At 36.6% G+C, this 15,580-nt stretch overlaps 1 protein-coding gene across 1 annotated transcript; it reads right to left on the bottom strand.

Annotated features, from left to right (window-relative positions):
* Positions 1-13,347: 13,347 nt before the first annotated feature.
* Positions 13,348-14,996, bottom strand: LOC120087173 (probable sugar phosphate/phosphate translocator At5g25400). Its single transcript, XM_039044079.1, has one exon. It carries the CDS (start codon positions 14,814-14,816, stop codon positions 13,767-13,769), a length of 1,050 nt encoding a protein of 349 aa, XP_038900007.1. The 5' UTR covers positions 14,817-14,996; the 3' UTR covers positions 13,348-13,766.
* Between the last annotated feature and the right edge of the window lie 584 nt (positions 14,997-15,580).

The raw sequence follows: 15,580 nt of genomic DNA, 5'->3' as shown, positions 1-15,580 counted from the left end.
TACGTCGAGGCTCCCTCAACACTTAAGGTGGGATTTGACCTACTAGATGATCTAACTTCAACAATTCTTGTTGAGGTGTTGGGTTCTTCAACACAACTCTTGTTGGAGTTTTGTACCCTAAAGTCTTTGTCATCCTGTAGTTTGTAAAACAACTTTATACACGAACACTTGTGATGTATAATATAAAATGATATTTGCTTTCACTACTTGACTTTGCACATTTAGATGTTTTTTATTTTACCACAAACCAATAAACTTATTATCCCTGGTAGTCTTCTATGTAACTTAAGCATATTGTATGTGTGACATACAAAGTGGATCATGTCTTAAGTGACAACAAAAAATCAGTCTGTGAGTATATGGATTATAGGAGGAAACCTTATCCTGGTTTAACACTACAGACGCGGCCCGCTTTGTGGATATTGTTACAAAGTGTTGCGACTTGTCACAGAATGGTCTGATTTCTGATATAAATTCGTGTAAGAGACATGCGAGCGGAGCGTCCTAACAAAGAGTTTGTATAAGATTGACCTCAAAGTGTTAATGTCTTATCATATAACTCCATTCATGAACTGAGACTTTCATTCACCTAGGATGACGATAAGTAACATGACCTCATCCTAGTGAGTTTGGGAACTCCTGCCATTGAGGGGTCTTTGATTTGCATGGGTGCCGAGTGGCCCAGAATGCCCGACTCCAAACTACCATTTTTGGGGATTCGTCTAATTTGGGAGCTGGGAACTCAGATTCACAAGATGAGTTCTACTCTCCCCCAAATAGAGGTAAGTTAGATAGATTGCTCTCTTAAGGGCTAATCCTGGGGCTTGATACTAGTGGCGCATGCACCTTCTCATTGCCGGAAGAGAGGGTTACATCATAGTAGACTATGTTGTATTTGTTCATTAGAGGGATCATGGTACTTTAAGATAGGTAACTATGTAGATACAGGGAAAACACGGTAAAATTGGCCTGGTTGTATTAGCTAGCATCTGGCTCCGAAAGGTCATCGTATCGTTGAGATTGTATACTCCAGATGGACATATAAAATCACTATCTAGTGGCAAGTAAGAGAGTTCAAGCTGTCGTCTTTATATTAGAATTCGAGTTCAACTTTCCGGTCTTTAGTAGAATTTGCGCTGGTAGTTAATTAGGATGGTGGATATCGTGATTATAAATGAGTTTAGTATTGTATTCACGCACCGCTTGGAGCCTTCGAGGCCAAGGTCGCATATAAGTGTCCCCCTTTGTAGCTAATAGGATACAAGTTATTAAATCATAGTTGTGGGTCAGTTTGAAAATGTTCCACAAGATTGACGAAGTAGGGAGTTCAATTATGATATGATATAATTAACTTTATGTATGAATCCATTAATTTAAGACGGAAATTAGATATAAATATGATATATATCTAGGTAGAGGAAAAATATCTTATATATAAATATATGATATTAATTTATATGTTATGAATATGAGAAGATCACATCATTGAACGGTTATAAAGGAAATGGGACGGTGACTCTTCTGTTCAAAAAAACGAATGAGTGCATTATAAATAGCTGACGGTGTGCAGGAGTCATAGGCGTGCGAACATTGTAAAAAAGATAGTGTCATTGTTTAGAAAATCAGTGCCTATACGATAGTGAATTCACGATCACTTACATATACGATATTGCTAAGTGATCACTTACCGATTACACCATCATGCGCTATTAACTAAACGATCGTTTACTTTTTCCTAAGTGATCGTTTAGCTTCTGATATTTACTAAACGATCGTATAGACGATCGCTTAGTTTTTCCTATGCAATCGTTTGGACGATCGCTCACTCTTTTTCCTACACGATCGTTTATACGATCGCTTACCTTTTCCTACATGATCATATATTTCACCTAATCGATCAAGCATCTTGTCTATGCGATAGACGACTTCATCTCTTACTTGCTCGATTGTTGTGTACGGTCTCTCTTCCTCCTTCCCTCTACCAAATCCGAACAAAGCCCACACTTTGGATTCTCACTCCAAGAATACTGAGGGCTCTGAGTGGTGTTGTCTTATCTATTTCCTTCTGTCCGAATGGTGATTGTTCGAGGTAGACGGTTGGGTTTTAGACTCACTATCAAGAAGAAATCTTCATCTGGTATGATCTCTTGATCTCTTTAACATTATGAATGCATATTAGTATGTTTTGAATGTATATACGGTAATTCTGTCACAATGAATTGGAAAGATCCACTTCTGCTCGTAGGTACTCTTGAATAAGAGTTCCTTCAATTAGTATCAGAGCCCTCGATTTTATGATATTCCAATTCATTGCTGCAAAAGAATTGCAAATACGTTTTTGGTGAGTGCATTTCTATACTGTTTAATCGTTAATTTGCTGTGGATGTGCGGATTTATGGATGTTTTCGGGGATGTTAGCCTCGGTTTTAATTAATTATTTTACATTTGTGGTTGTTTGTAAAGGCCCCTGCATTTTTGGGCATTAATAATCGTTATCGAGTCTGTATTCAAAGTTTGTAGTTCTTCGAGGAAAGAGATGATCAAGGGTTGTGGTTCTTCGAGGAAAGTTCGTGAAGAAGTTTGGAGCAAGCGTTGTGGTTCTTCGAGGAAAGAGACGATCAAGGGCTGATAACATCGTGTAGACGATGGGAACGTGATCACTGTCGATTGCATTGGTTAGACGATGGGGTACGGGATCAAGGGTTGATCGAATCGGTTAGACGATGGGATATGTGATCAAGGGTTGATTTCAACGTGCAGACGAGAGGGTTCGCGATCGTTGTTGATTGCATCGGTCAGACGATGGGGTACGCGATCGCTGATGATTGCGTTATGTAGACGATCAGGTAAGTGATCAAGCGTTAATCTCATCGTGTCGACGATCGGTTACGTGATCGCTAAGTATCAAGTCATCTAGACGATGGGATGCTCGTGTAACACTTAACGCGCGCGCACTAGACGATCGTTTTGGTCAGCAAGCTTCATCGCTTAGTAACTGACTAAACGGTCGCTTAGTAACGCAAGGTAAATCGTTTACCTGTGGCCACATTAAGTGATCACATAGACGATTGTTTTGGTCAGCAAGTTTCATCGCTTAGTAACGCAAGGTAAATCGTTTATCTGTCGCCGCGTTGAGCGATCGCATAGACGATCAGGCTTCGTAGCCTCGTTGTCGTCTGCGCGATCATTTAATTTTGCTTCTATCGTTTAGTGCACACTGGACGATCGTCTACCTACGACGTTTACTACACGATGGAGTCTTCCTGGTGGTTTAAGACCCGATTCGCCTGTGAATCAGTTTGCTCGATAAAAAATGTAATAGATAGGGCTGTTTCATTCCGGTTTTTGTAAAGGCTCATCCCGTTCCATTAATCCTTTATTTATTACATGCGATGTATGTTTTTACTATGTATGTTTTCGCTAGAAACTGATTCCCTAAAATGAAAAACAAACATGGTTAGTGGCGCTCGAATCAATTATCCAAACCGAATCATCATTCTTCATTAAAGAGGTTTCCAAAATAAGCAAATCATATTTACCTTGCTTGGCCTTCTTCTTTTCTACCAAGTATTTGGGACAATTTCTCTTTTAATGTCCCTCTTGGTTGCAATAGAAATAGATTCCCTTTGCAATCTTAGCCTTCTTGCCCTTTTGGGCAGTAGCTGATGGGTTAGCTTTTCCTTTTCCACCTTTCTTCTTCTTTCACTTTTTGGTGTCGGAAGAAGAAGGCACATATTTCGTCTCAGAGGTCGAACCTTTGAAAACTTCTTAAAGGATGAAGCAACATTTACCTCACCCTGTTGTTCCTTGGTTTTCATCAAGGATTGAAAGGTTTGTAGCTTGTTGAGCAAGGTGGTCAGGTTGTAGTCAATCTTGTTCATAACAGCATTCTGACGGAACTATAGGAAACTTTCAGATAAAATTTCTAGGATGAAACTAACCTGACTGGCTTCATCGATGACAAACCTATTCATCTCCGCCACGTAGAAGTGGACCATCAAGTTGAGAACATGTTCTCTAACAGATGCCTCTTTTATTGAACATGTATTTGAGAGCATCGTGCCTGAGCTGTGCGAACAGTTGTCCGAACATTCCCTTCAAGGACTCCATGATCTCATGGGCCGTGAGTAAGGGCTCATGCTTCTTGGCCAAGACTTCAGAAAGGTTTGCCAAGATGTATACTCGGGCCTTCTCGTTTGCCCATGTCCATCGCTTGTATGCTTCACAAACATTTCGAGCAGCATTTAGAGCTGGAATGGGAGGACGATCCTCCATTAGGACAAATCGAAGGTCATCAATGATGAGGATAGTGTTGATTGTGTTTTTCCATGTTGTGTAATTATCGCCCGTTAGTTTGTCGGCGACAAGTAAATTAAGAGTCGTAGAAGTCAATATGAACAAATTTGCTAAAACCATACAAATTATTTATATTAGTCTATTTGGATTAAACCAATTAGTAAAACCAATCAATTTTAGCAAAATAATCTAATGTACCCTATGTGACATCTATTTTGCAATGATGCTTCAATGAGACAGGATAGAAGCCACCGTAGGGTGATCAGGTACCCCTTCACTGAAATGAGACAATTTCACCTAACTAACAGAACAGCTCCTTGTTACTGTAACTATCAGTCACCATTGTTTGGTCAAGAAATTGTTAAACTTGCTTAAATTTCTTGTAAGTGTAATCCCCCATTTTAAGTTCTAGAGTTCCGCCATAATTTGCCAACCGTAGGAAAAAATTGATTGGGGAAAAAACTAAAGTAACTGTTGACTTAAATTTATAATTTTTTCTTTATATGCATGCACTTTGATGATAGATGAATGATACAAGTTCATGTCCCCGGCAACGGTGCCATAAACTTGTAATGATAAAAATGTGTATGCTTTTATGCTATGTTATGTCGTATATGCACTACTGATGAATATGAATAATACAAGTTCACGTCACCGACAACGGCGCCATAAACTTGATGACGAAGATTTAAAAATGTTCTTTATATGCATGCACTATGATGATAAATGAATGATACAAGTTCATATCCCCGACAATGGCGCCATAAACTTGTAATATTAAATTTGTATATCTATCTTTATCTATTGCACTGCTTATGAATGAATGTGATGGTGCTCTATGTGCTTAAGTGCTTTGCAATAAAGATATTTTGCATTACTACGTTCTAAGTGTATGCGTTGATGATAATATGCTTCATAGTATGCGATGTTGTAGTGCGTGTCACAAGTTTCCTTACGCTAGAACCAAGTATAATTCCAACGCAAGTTTCTCAGAATGACCTGAATTCGAACACGGAGATTGTTGTTGTTTAGATGCAATACTAATGTGGTAAATGTGACCGGTTATCATAAAGAATAAAGAATTTGGTTTATGTGAAAATGTAAATTGCGATGAAAGTAAAATTGCGTTGATAAAATAAATGTTTAAACTACTATGATACAGGGTGAGGACTGGCTGTGAAGTTGTACAAAAGAATCTAATGAATACGATGGCAAGTCTTGTGAATGAATCAGAAAAAGAATGAGAAGAGAGAAAGGACATCTCAAGTTCGTCAATCTCGTTAAGGACACAACTAAGGTTTCGCTTTCCCTTGGCTTACACATTTCAGTGATCGGTCGCATTCCCATACGTCTATGGTGAAACAGAGATGAACGTAATGAATGTAAGGTTGTTTCCATCTCTGGAAATACTTCTTGCTTTAGTTAACACATTCTTTCAACTCTCTCTCGATAGGCAGAATAACATCTTCACTTCTGCTCTCACAGGTGAAGATGTCGTCGAGCATGCTTTAACTAAACTTAGCCGATTACCTTAACAAAGATTAACTCACTCGCTTAATCCTTCCTCTTTACCCAGAGGAATAAGAACACATGATGGAGAAAATGGATGATAAATGTATGGAAAGGAACAGAGAGATGATAATGATGACGATAGTAACATTTCAATCTAAAGATCAACGTTTGATACATGATTTGTGAATGAAAGATTAAAGAAGATGAACACAATAGATGAAATGAAAGAACAGAAACAAATACGGAAAGCGTGTCAACGTCTTGACACAGATCCTGATCGGAGACGTTGTGCTTGCCGCCGGGTTGGCAAAAAAATCCGACGGGGACCCGCCCCATTTAGGGTGGGGATTCCTCGGTTTGACCAGGGATAGGGTCAAACCGGGGAATTTATTCGGGGCCCCGTCCGGGGACGAGGCGGGGATGGGGACAGTATCCCCGCCTTGACCCCGACCCTGACCCCGATTAATCCCTAACCCCGAATTTATATATACATTTTTATCCCCTCCCCAGTCTCCTCTCGCTCTCTGCAATCTGCAATAAAACATCCCTCCCCTCTCGCTCTCGCCCTCGCTCTTGCTCGTGCTCGTGCTCGTGCCTGTCTCTTATACACATCTAGATGTGTATAAGAGACAGGGCTTGCTTTCCCGGTAGAAATGACCTCTTGTACAGAGCTTCAGCTTCGAGAAGTGGAAGAATTTCTTGCTCAGAGACTCACCTTTCAGTCTTGTATCTGTCTCTTATACACATCTAGATGTGTATAAGAGACAGCGTCTTGACACAGATCCCAAACGGAGATTGTGCTTGCCGGCATATGGAAGTGGTGGAGGGGAAAGCTTCCCTCTCAGGCTTGCTTTCCTGGTAGAATTGACCTTCGCACAGAGTTTTACATCTGTCTCTTATACACATCTAGATGTGTATAAGAGACAGGGATGAAATGGAGGGGAAAGCTTCCCTCTCAGGCTTGCTTTCCCGGTAGAAATGACCTCTTGTACAGAGCTTCAGCTTCGAGAAGTGGAAGAATTTCTTGCTCAGAGACTCACCTTTCAGTCTTGTCTCGTCGTTCTCCCGATAGAAGTGATCTCATGCACAGAGCTTCAGCTTCGAGAATGGGAAGAATTTCTTGCTTAGAGACTCACCTTTCAGCCTTGTCTCGTCGTTCTCCCGGATTTTCTCTGTAAAGTCTCTTCAGATCAACTTCCTTTGCAATGAATTCAAGGAAGCTATTTATAGACAAAACCTTGGCTCTTTGTATTGGTGGTCTCACTGTGTAATTCTGATAATTCCTGCTATGGCGTAGTGGAAATGTCTGCTCTGCTCCACGATCAATCTGTCAGAATCGTACAACAAAAAGCTGTACACTTGTCATAATCGCCCGCAAATGCGTTGCTATTCACATCTTCGATTGATCGTCGCATGCGGTGGAAATATGTTGATCGCTAAAATCCATGATCGATCATCGCATGTGTCGCCATTGCGTTGATCTTTCCTCGTTCTTGATCGATTGGCACATGCAGAGTAGATGCGTTGTACATTTTTTCCTCGAGCATTTAACACATGTGGTGACCTATTTCCTGCAAAACAAAGACTTGGACATTCCATTTCGCCATCGCAATGGGGTTAGTGGGTGTGTTTACGACACTTTGTAATTTTCGTATTTCTCAGCCAATTTTTATACTATCGACGCAACTTTTCCTTCTTTTTTCCGCATAATCTAAATAAAACAACATAACTTATATTTCTATAAGTTATCAGTAACCCTTATCCATTTCTGGAGTTTGAATAAAGCATCATGCAAAAATGTCATCCGTAAGGGGACACTCAAGGTGCCACGACGCCGTGCATGAGATTACTTCAAACTAATGAGAGAGATCGAGGGATGTGTTGTCACTCATCCCGCTCCCACTTACTGTAAACACTCTCTCCATTCACCTTGATATTGATCTATAAAAACACTATCCATAGGGGGACACTCAAGGTGCCTCGAGGATGAGTATCAATCTCATGGTGTGAACTTTTAGGGAGAAACGTGAAGAGGATAAAATGAAATATCATATACCCCATTTTTCTCCCACTGAGCGTTTTACCTAGGGTTAATTAACTTAGAAAAATATGGCTACTGATAGGGGTGTTCAAAAAACCCGATGACCCGAAAAAATCGATCAACCCAACTCAACCCGTTTGGTTTGGTTGGGTTATAAATTCTTTTGGGATGGATTGAGTTCAAATAAATGAAAATTTTATGGGTTGGGTTACTTCATGAGTCACCTAAAATAATCCAAACCAACTCAAACCAACCCGAACCAATCCAAACTTATTATTAACTTTAAAATGTAATTTTTTTTGCTTATGTACAATTAGATATAAATATATTTGTTTTAGTTTTCTTTAATTTTATCAGTTTTTTGGATGATTTATTTTTCAACAACTCTTAAAAATAGTTTTTTTTTTTCACTTTGAAAAAAGATTATATATTATATAAATTGAATTTGAGTCGTTAATCTTAATTCATATATGAAAATAGTTATACCGAATTTTTACGTATTAACATTTTACTTCCTTTTATGACAAAAATTTAAATAAATGACCTGAATAACCAGAACTAACCCAACCCAAATGTTTCATGGTTGGGTTGGGTTGGGTTTATTCTTTAATGAGGGTTATTTGGGTGGAAGAAATTTACAACCCAAACAATTAGGTTGGGTCTAAAAAGACCTTCAACCCAACCCAACCTAACCCCCGAACATCCTAGCTACTAATTTTAACTAAGTGATTGTTTAATTGGCCTAAAAAACAACATTTGCTTTGGATAGTTAAAACAATTTTTTATTAAGGTTCATTAAACACTTTAACAAACGTTAAACAATAATTGCATGCTTGTAGCAAATCTATCTAATTCACATTTCCAGGTAAGTTCCCAGGTAGGGGTGTTACATTTCCGTCAACTTAAATACCCCAACCTAGACAGAACTAGTCTTAGACAAAAGGTCCCTTATAGATATATTTATAATCTTTTAATTAAAATCAAATCCTATTAAACCGATTAAAAGATTAAACTAAATTTCTAATCTCATTGGAAATGTGATCTTAGATCTATATGATTCATATTTTAAATCTATTTTAAAAAATGAATTTTTAACCTAAGGTTTGCATGCAATTCTGATTTATTGATTTTAATTTCTAATTTTATTTTGTTATAACAATTATAAGTGAATGAAATAAATTAAAACCATACATTGCAAGTAAAGTATACTTAGATAATTTTATAACAATTATAAATTACCCTAAAGTGGTGACATGCTTCATGCAATTTCATTTCATTACTAATATACATAACAATTATATACTAAAGTAATGAAATTAATAATAACATACTTCAAACATACATTCATACTACATATTATTACTCTTATAATATAAATGATGCATGTATATGTTATTAATGCATGCATGCATATATTATAACATTTATACTATATGATGTATGAACATGCTATAAAATTAAATCATGCAACTAAACATATGTTATAACACTTATAATATAAATGATGCAAGAAATTAAATGCATAACCTATGGTGGGATTTTATACTATATGGCATACATTATGACATATAATAATAAAATTTAAATCATACATCACATGTATAATTTAAACACAATTAATGAACTGGGATTGGACACTAAAACAAAATAAATCTAACTATTACAAATTAATAGTCATCCAATTTGAAACAGGTGAACCAAGCCTCGAACCAGACCACGAACAGCTTGAACTAGCCATGAACTAGTCAAGAAGAACCCAACCAACTCGAATCGGAGAACCCACGAATCGAACCAGACCAGTAGACCATGAACCACGTGCGAACCAGAACTGGACCGCGCGTCGTGATGCTGGACACAGCGTCGCAATGCTAGGGCACAATTAAAAAAAAGTGCCTCAACCTCAGAAGCCAAGGCCGAGTCGGGTCTACATGCCAGTTGCATTTCGACACCCATCTCCACATGTTGATCCATGCCAAATGTTAAACCTTACTCCCTCATTGGTAAATCAAAAAAGAAAGCTACAATAACAAAAATTGTGTAAACAAAACCAAATCAAGGAAAAGCCTAAAATCAAGTCAAAGGGGGCTTGATAAGTTCATTTTAGGATAATCCAGGGATTAAGAATCTCGAAACCTCTGGATCCAGGAAAGCCAAAAATCAAATTCCAAGGGGCTTAATATGGTCATTCCCAAGATAATCTAGAGATTAAGAACCTCGGAACCTTTAAACCTAGGAAAGCCAAAAATTAAATCCCAAGGGGTTTGATATGATCATTCTTAGGATAATCTAGGGATTAAGAACTCCCAAGCCTTTAAACCCAAGAAAGTATAAAATCAAACACAAGGGACTTGATAAGGTCATTCCTAGGATAATCCAAGGATTAAGAACCCTGGAGCCTTTAAACCAAAGAAAGTCTAAAATCAAGCCTCAAGGGGCTTGATATGGTCATTCCCAGGATAATCTAAGAATTAAGAACCCTGGAACTTAAGTAGAAAGAAGAGCCAAAAGTTGGGTCGATGAGCTCGATAGGTTTTTTCAGCTAAGTCACAAAAAGAAAGTTGATCTTTGGAATTGAAATCGGATGTCCAAAGCTCCGAAGTGCACATCGTATAAGGCTAAGACTATCAGGTAAATCATACTCCCAAGCAAGGACTAATGAAGAACAAATTCAAATATTTGGTCTCCCAAAGTCCTAGTTAGGGGGTGGAGGCTAATGTTATGGGTTATTTTTGGACCAAAAATCACGAGCTCAGGAAGACGGGAGGAGTGTAAGAAATGGGCCAATGGACCAAGGCAAAATGGACCATTCAGTCCAACTTATGCACCCCGGCCTCAGAAGCTAAGGGCAAGGTGGGTTGGGTTATTACCCAACTTGCCTTCTGGGTGAGGATGAGGCAAGTTGGTCATTTGGCCCCAAAGTTGAGGACGAGACAGTCATTTTTCCATCCCAAAAGAATTTCCTCTCAAAGCCATGGTCCAAGTTACCTTGGCCGAACTGAATTGACGTTTCCTAATCCCTTTTACCTTTCCTACCTCTCTTTGGGATTAGAGATCCAAAGCTACCACACTATAAATAGGGGTCATAGTCAAACCCAAAGGTAAGTTCTTTTTCCCTATCTCTAGCTTGCTCTAACCTTTTTCTAAATACTAACTTAAGCATCAAAGTTTCTATGGTAGACACTACACTAATGTCTTCTTTTCTTATCTTGCAGATCGTCTTCCTTCTCCGAAATTATAATTTCACTGTCGAAGGCACATGAAGGTTAGATGAGTGTTCCTTCCTGGAATTTGTCTTCAACACATATGAAAGATTTCAACATAAATTAATTCTTTATTTGGTTTAATACTTGACAAATGAAGATAAATATAAAAATGCCTAAGTAAAGATAGTTTTGGTAATGTAATATGATATATATACAGGGGGCATGAACCAATCAATTTTTTATTTTTTATTTTTTAATTTGAAAAATCTATGTACAACTGACTCTTTGGAATACATTTTTAAGTGTTTAATTTAAAAAATAAGTTATTTTAGAAAAAATTGAAGTGTTTGATAACCACTTAAAATAGTTTTTAAAGTGTATTTAGATATGTTTTTATCAAAAGTGTTTAAATAAAAATGAATTTATTGAAAAATACTTTTTTTCTCAAGTAAATTCAAACGGACCATTAATATTTTAATTTCTTTTAATAATGGCAAGGGGATTGAACTTTGAACCAACTATCTATGAAATTAATGACTAGATTTTTTTGTTTATTTCCATCTTTATCGTTCATTAAATTATTAAAAGAACAAATGTTTAATTTGTGAGTTCTATATTACCAAGTAAGGTAAAGTAGTCTCATTAATTTAGTTTAATTACTATTTCCTTGCCTACCTCAACCTCGGCAAGGTCTACGCACCAAATCAAGGGGTTGGACTTTATTCTCTCACTCTCGCATATTATTGGATTAAGAAACAAAATTACTATTTGAAATTGATAAAATCACATTTATCATGTTTAAAATTATTCTGAAACAGACATTTAAGCATTTCAAATTAATTTAATATTTAATTTTACATTTGTCCGTGCAATTTTTTTACCATCAAATTTTATTTTAAATGATTAAAAATATGTTTCTTGCAAATAACCTAAAGGGAGGAGAATCAATTTCTGCATATACAGAATTTCACAAGAAGAAAAAAGAGCAAAGTGATCATGTTTTCTATATCTATCATTAGGTTTCAGCAATGAAGAATATTCCAAGTTTCATGTTTTTAAAAGATGACAAAATAAAGATTGTCCAAAACAGCAATTAAGGCCTTTTCTAAACCTTGTGAATGGGATGAGTTGGCTTTTTAGCCATTTACTTAGTCTATACAAGAAACAATGTAGGCATGAATTCAAAAACCTTGGCAAATTTAATAACTAAGATTCGTTTTGGTGATGAGTTTCATGTTATAAGTTAACGAAATTAGTCCAGGTGCTCATTTATTCATATTTATCTATATATTATTGACAAAGTCATCATGGATTCATTTGATAGTGAGAAAAGCAACAATAAACTCAACTTCGTGAATTCTGTGAATTTGGTTCTTTCAAACTACATTCAAAACTCTGTTTGTTTCAAAATTTTCTACATTATTTCAAATATTTCAAAATTACTCTTGACTAGAAATTTATTAGCATGCTAGATAAAAAATGAAAAAAGGCAATTGCAAATATAGTGATGAAACTCAAAGTATTAGCAAATATAACACAATTCAAAAAAAATTTACAAATATAACACAATTCAAAAGAATTTACAAATATAACAAAAATTTAGATTTAACTCTCGACGACTATCAATGATCGACTATATCATTAATCTATAATTGATAGAGTCTATCATTGTTATGAGTCTCTCAGCGTATAGATTCTATCAATAATAATTTTGGTATACTTGCAGTTTTTTTAAAGTGTTGCTATACACCTAAATATTAACCCTAAAAGTGCTACCCATTACAATTACACAAATGAAAATTGAGGCCTCAAATGGTGAGGCAGTGACCATTCTAGACTTATTTTATGGTCACCGTCACACTCTTCCATATCCAATGACTTCTACTCCAATGATAGTTTTCAAACATTTATAAAAGAACAACGATAATATTGCAACTTTTGAAATAATATACATAGATATTTTTCAAACATATGGCAAAGTTCAGTTTTTTTTCTTTCGCAACTTTCTTTATAGTATAAGTTTCTTCTCTTTCGCATAATTCACTTAGTCTTTGGAATTTCAAGAATATCTTCATTTCATAAGTCCAAGATCCACATCTATAAATCGAATGGAATCTTCCAAACAAAAGAAGATCTAGCTCTAGCCTTCTAGGCTATCAATTGTTAGATCAGCATTGGTGTTAATCAGAACAACTAAACATAATTTTATTGCTCAATATCCATAAAAGCCAAATAATCTAATCCAAAGTATCATTAAGACATTAACAAGAGAACAATGGAATACAACCCCTAAAGTGAATAAATAAGCACTGAACTGAACCCTTCATTGAATCAAAAAAAGTTTCTAAAGAAATTGAACTTGGAAAAAAAGGGAAGAGGATGATGATGCTGTGAAGAAAGAAAAAAATGGCATTTGAGATTCTCTAATTCTACAAACACATCAGATTCATCAATGGCTGCAGCCATTGTAATCAATCAACAGAAGCAAATCCCAAACACCTAATAATATTACTAACAATCAGAAGTAACAGTAATGGAGGATGATGAAATTCAGAAAACAACCTGAATTTGAGTTGATGAAGAAGAGATCCCAAATTCCTCAGCTGCCCCAATTCTCCATATTGATCCTTCTCTTTGTTGTTCTTGTTGTTGTTGTTCTTCTTCTTCTTCTTCCTGATTTATTGCTAAGTTCTGTGTCTGTTTCAGATTTGAATTCAATCATCAGATTCGTTCTTCTTCCCCAATCCGTCGATCTCCCTTTCCTCCAGCAATTTTCCGGTCTCTTCATCGGCCTGAGCAGCCTTCTTTTGAGCTTCTTTCGCCTTCAGCGCCTGCAATTTCGAGTGATTGTAATACGCAACTCCAATGAAAGCCAGACCATAGCCAAACAAGTTGACTGGAGTCACAGTGTCCTTAATCACCGACCACGAGAAGGCGATTAAAAGCCAATCCTTTACCACGCCGGCGACATTCATCGTTAGGGCAGAGGTTTTTCCGACGAGTAAGAACACAGCAAGATTTAGGGCAAATGCGCAGAAGGAATTAGTACCGAAAATCACATAATCGAAATTGAAACTGGATGTAGCCTTCAAAATTGGGAACTCGACGAAGATCCACGGCACTAACAAGAAAACAAAACAACAAGGCGCAACGTAATACAAAGAAGTGATTGGATTCAATGAAATTCCTTTAGATGTAAGCAAAATCTGGATCAGAACAAGCCGAGTTGCCTCGAATGCAACGGCACCGAGTTGCAAAGCCACACCCCAGGCGTCAAATTTCGCTTCACCATAAGCAGCGATCGCAACACCAAACGAAATCGAAAGCATATTCACCATTGTTTCGGTCTTGAAACCTTCTTTCTTCAAGAGAACACCGATCGAATAAACAGCGACCGGCATCAAAGCCTTGAGCATCTGAATGAAGGAGACAGAGAGGTAAATGTAAGCGGAATTAGAAAGCCATAATGAGAGAGAATAGAGAGCTCCGATTGGGACGACAGAGGAAAGATAGAGATCTCTGGACATTGAAACTGGTTCGACGAGCTTGAAGACGCGAATGAGAAGAAAAGCGAGAGAAGCACAAAAACCCATATGGATCATGGTGAGGGAAATCGGAAATGGCCAATCGTACATCTTCTTGTCGAGGATGAACTTGTTGTAGACGATGACGGTGAAGCTGAGGAAGATCCAAATGGCGACATAGGTGTAAGAGAGAATGATCTTCTTCAGAACATTGTCACTGAGAGAACCGCCTTTGCCCATTGAAAGAAATTGAAGAAGAAGAAAAAGAAATTTGAAGAATCAACAATGGAGGATTCAGAGAAAGGGACTGAGCTCGATTTGAGTACGGATCAGGGAAGAAGAAAGAGACAGAGAGAGGAAAGGGAGAGAAATCTGGGAGAATAAATAAATTGAGAATCAGTGGTGAAGGAACTTTAGGGAAGTCTAATATAGATCCATTCTAGTTTGATTTTTTTTTTTTTTTTTTTTTAGGTTTATTTATTTATTTTCTCATTGGGTTTTGGTGCAACGATGAAATAATAAATAAATTGTGGGGTCGAAAATGGGAAGAATATGTCTTATTTTGTTGTCTTGTGTCCAAATTCTTGAATCACTCAGGGACTGCCATGTTTGAATTTGAATTTCAAAACAAAATTATTTGAGCGTATTTAGATTAAATTCATTTTGAAATCATTGAATTCTATTTATTCTCTACTCTTTTTTAAATATTTTAAAATTCCTTTATACAATTAGACTACGTTTACATTAAAAAAAATAAATGAATTTGGTTATTTATTATGTTTTCTGTAGGGCCCACGGCCCAATCTATATTAAAAATTATTGTTATCGTTAATATATATATTAAAGTATGAGATGTATGAATCTATCATATTTATACTTATTATTACCGTTTAGAGTCATTACAGTAAATGTGGTAAATTCATTACTCTAAGTAAATATGATCAAAACTAATTCAATTACATTGCAATTTTTGTTCATTATGATTTATTTATAATGAAATTTCA

The sequence above is a fragment of the Benincasa hispida genome, chromosome 9, assembly GCF_009727055.1.
Source record: "Benincasa hispida cultivar B227 chromosome 9, ASM972705v1, whole genome shotgun sequence".
In the NCBI taxonomy this organism is placed as follows: Eukaryota; Viridiplantae; Streptophyta; class Magnoliopsida; order Cucurbitales; family Cucurbitaceae; genus Benincasa; species Benincasa hispida.
The sequence above is the reverse complement of the archived record's forward strand: the minus strand, read 5'-3'. Positions and strand labels throughout refer to the sequence as shown.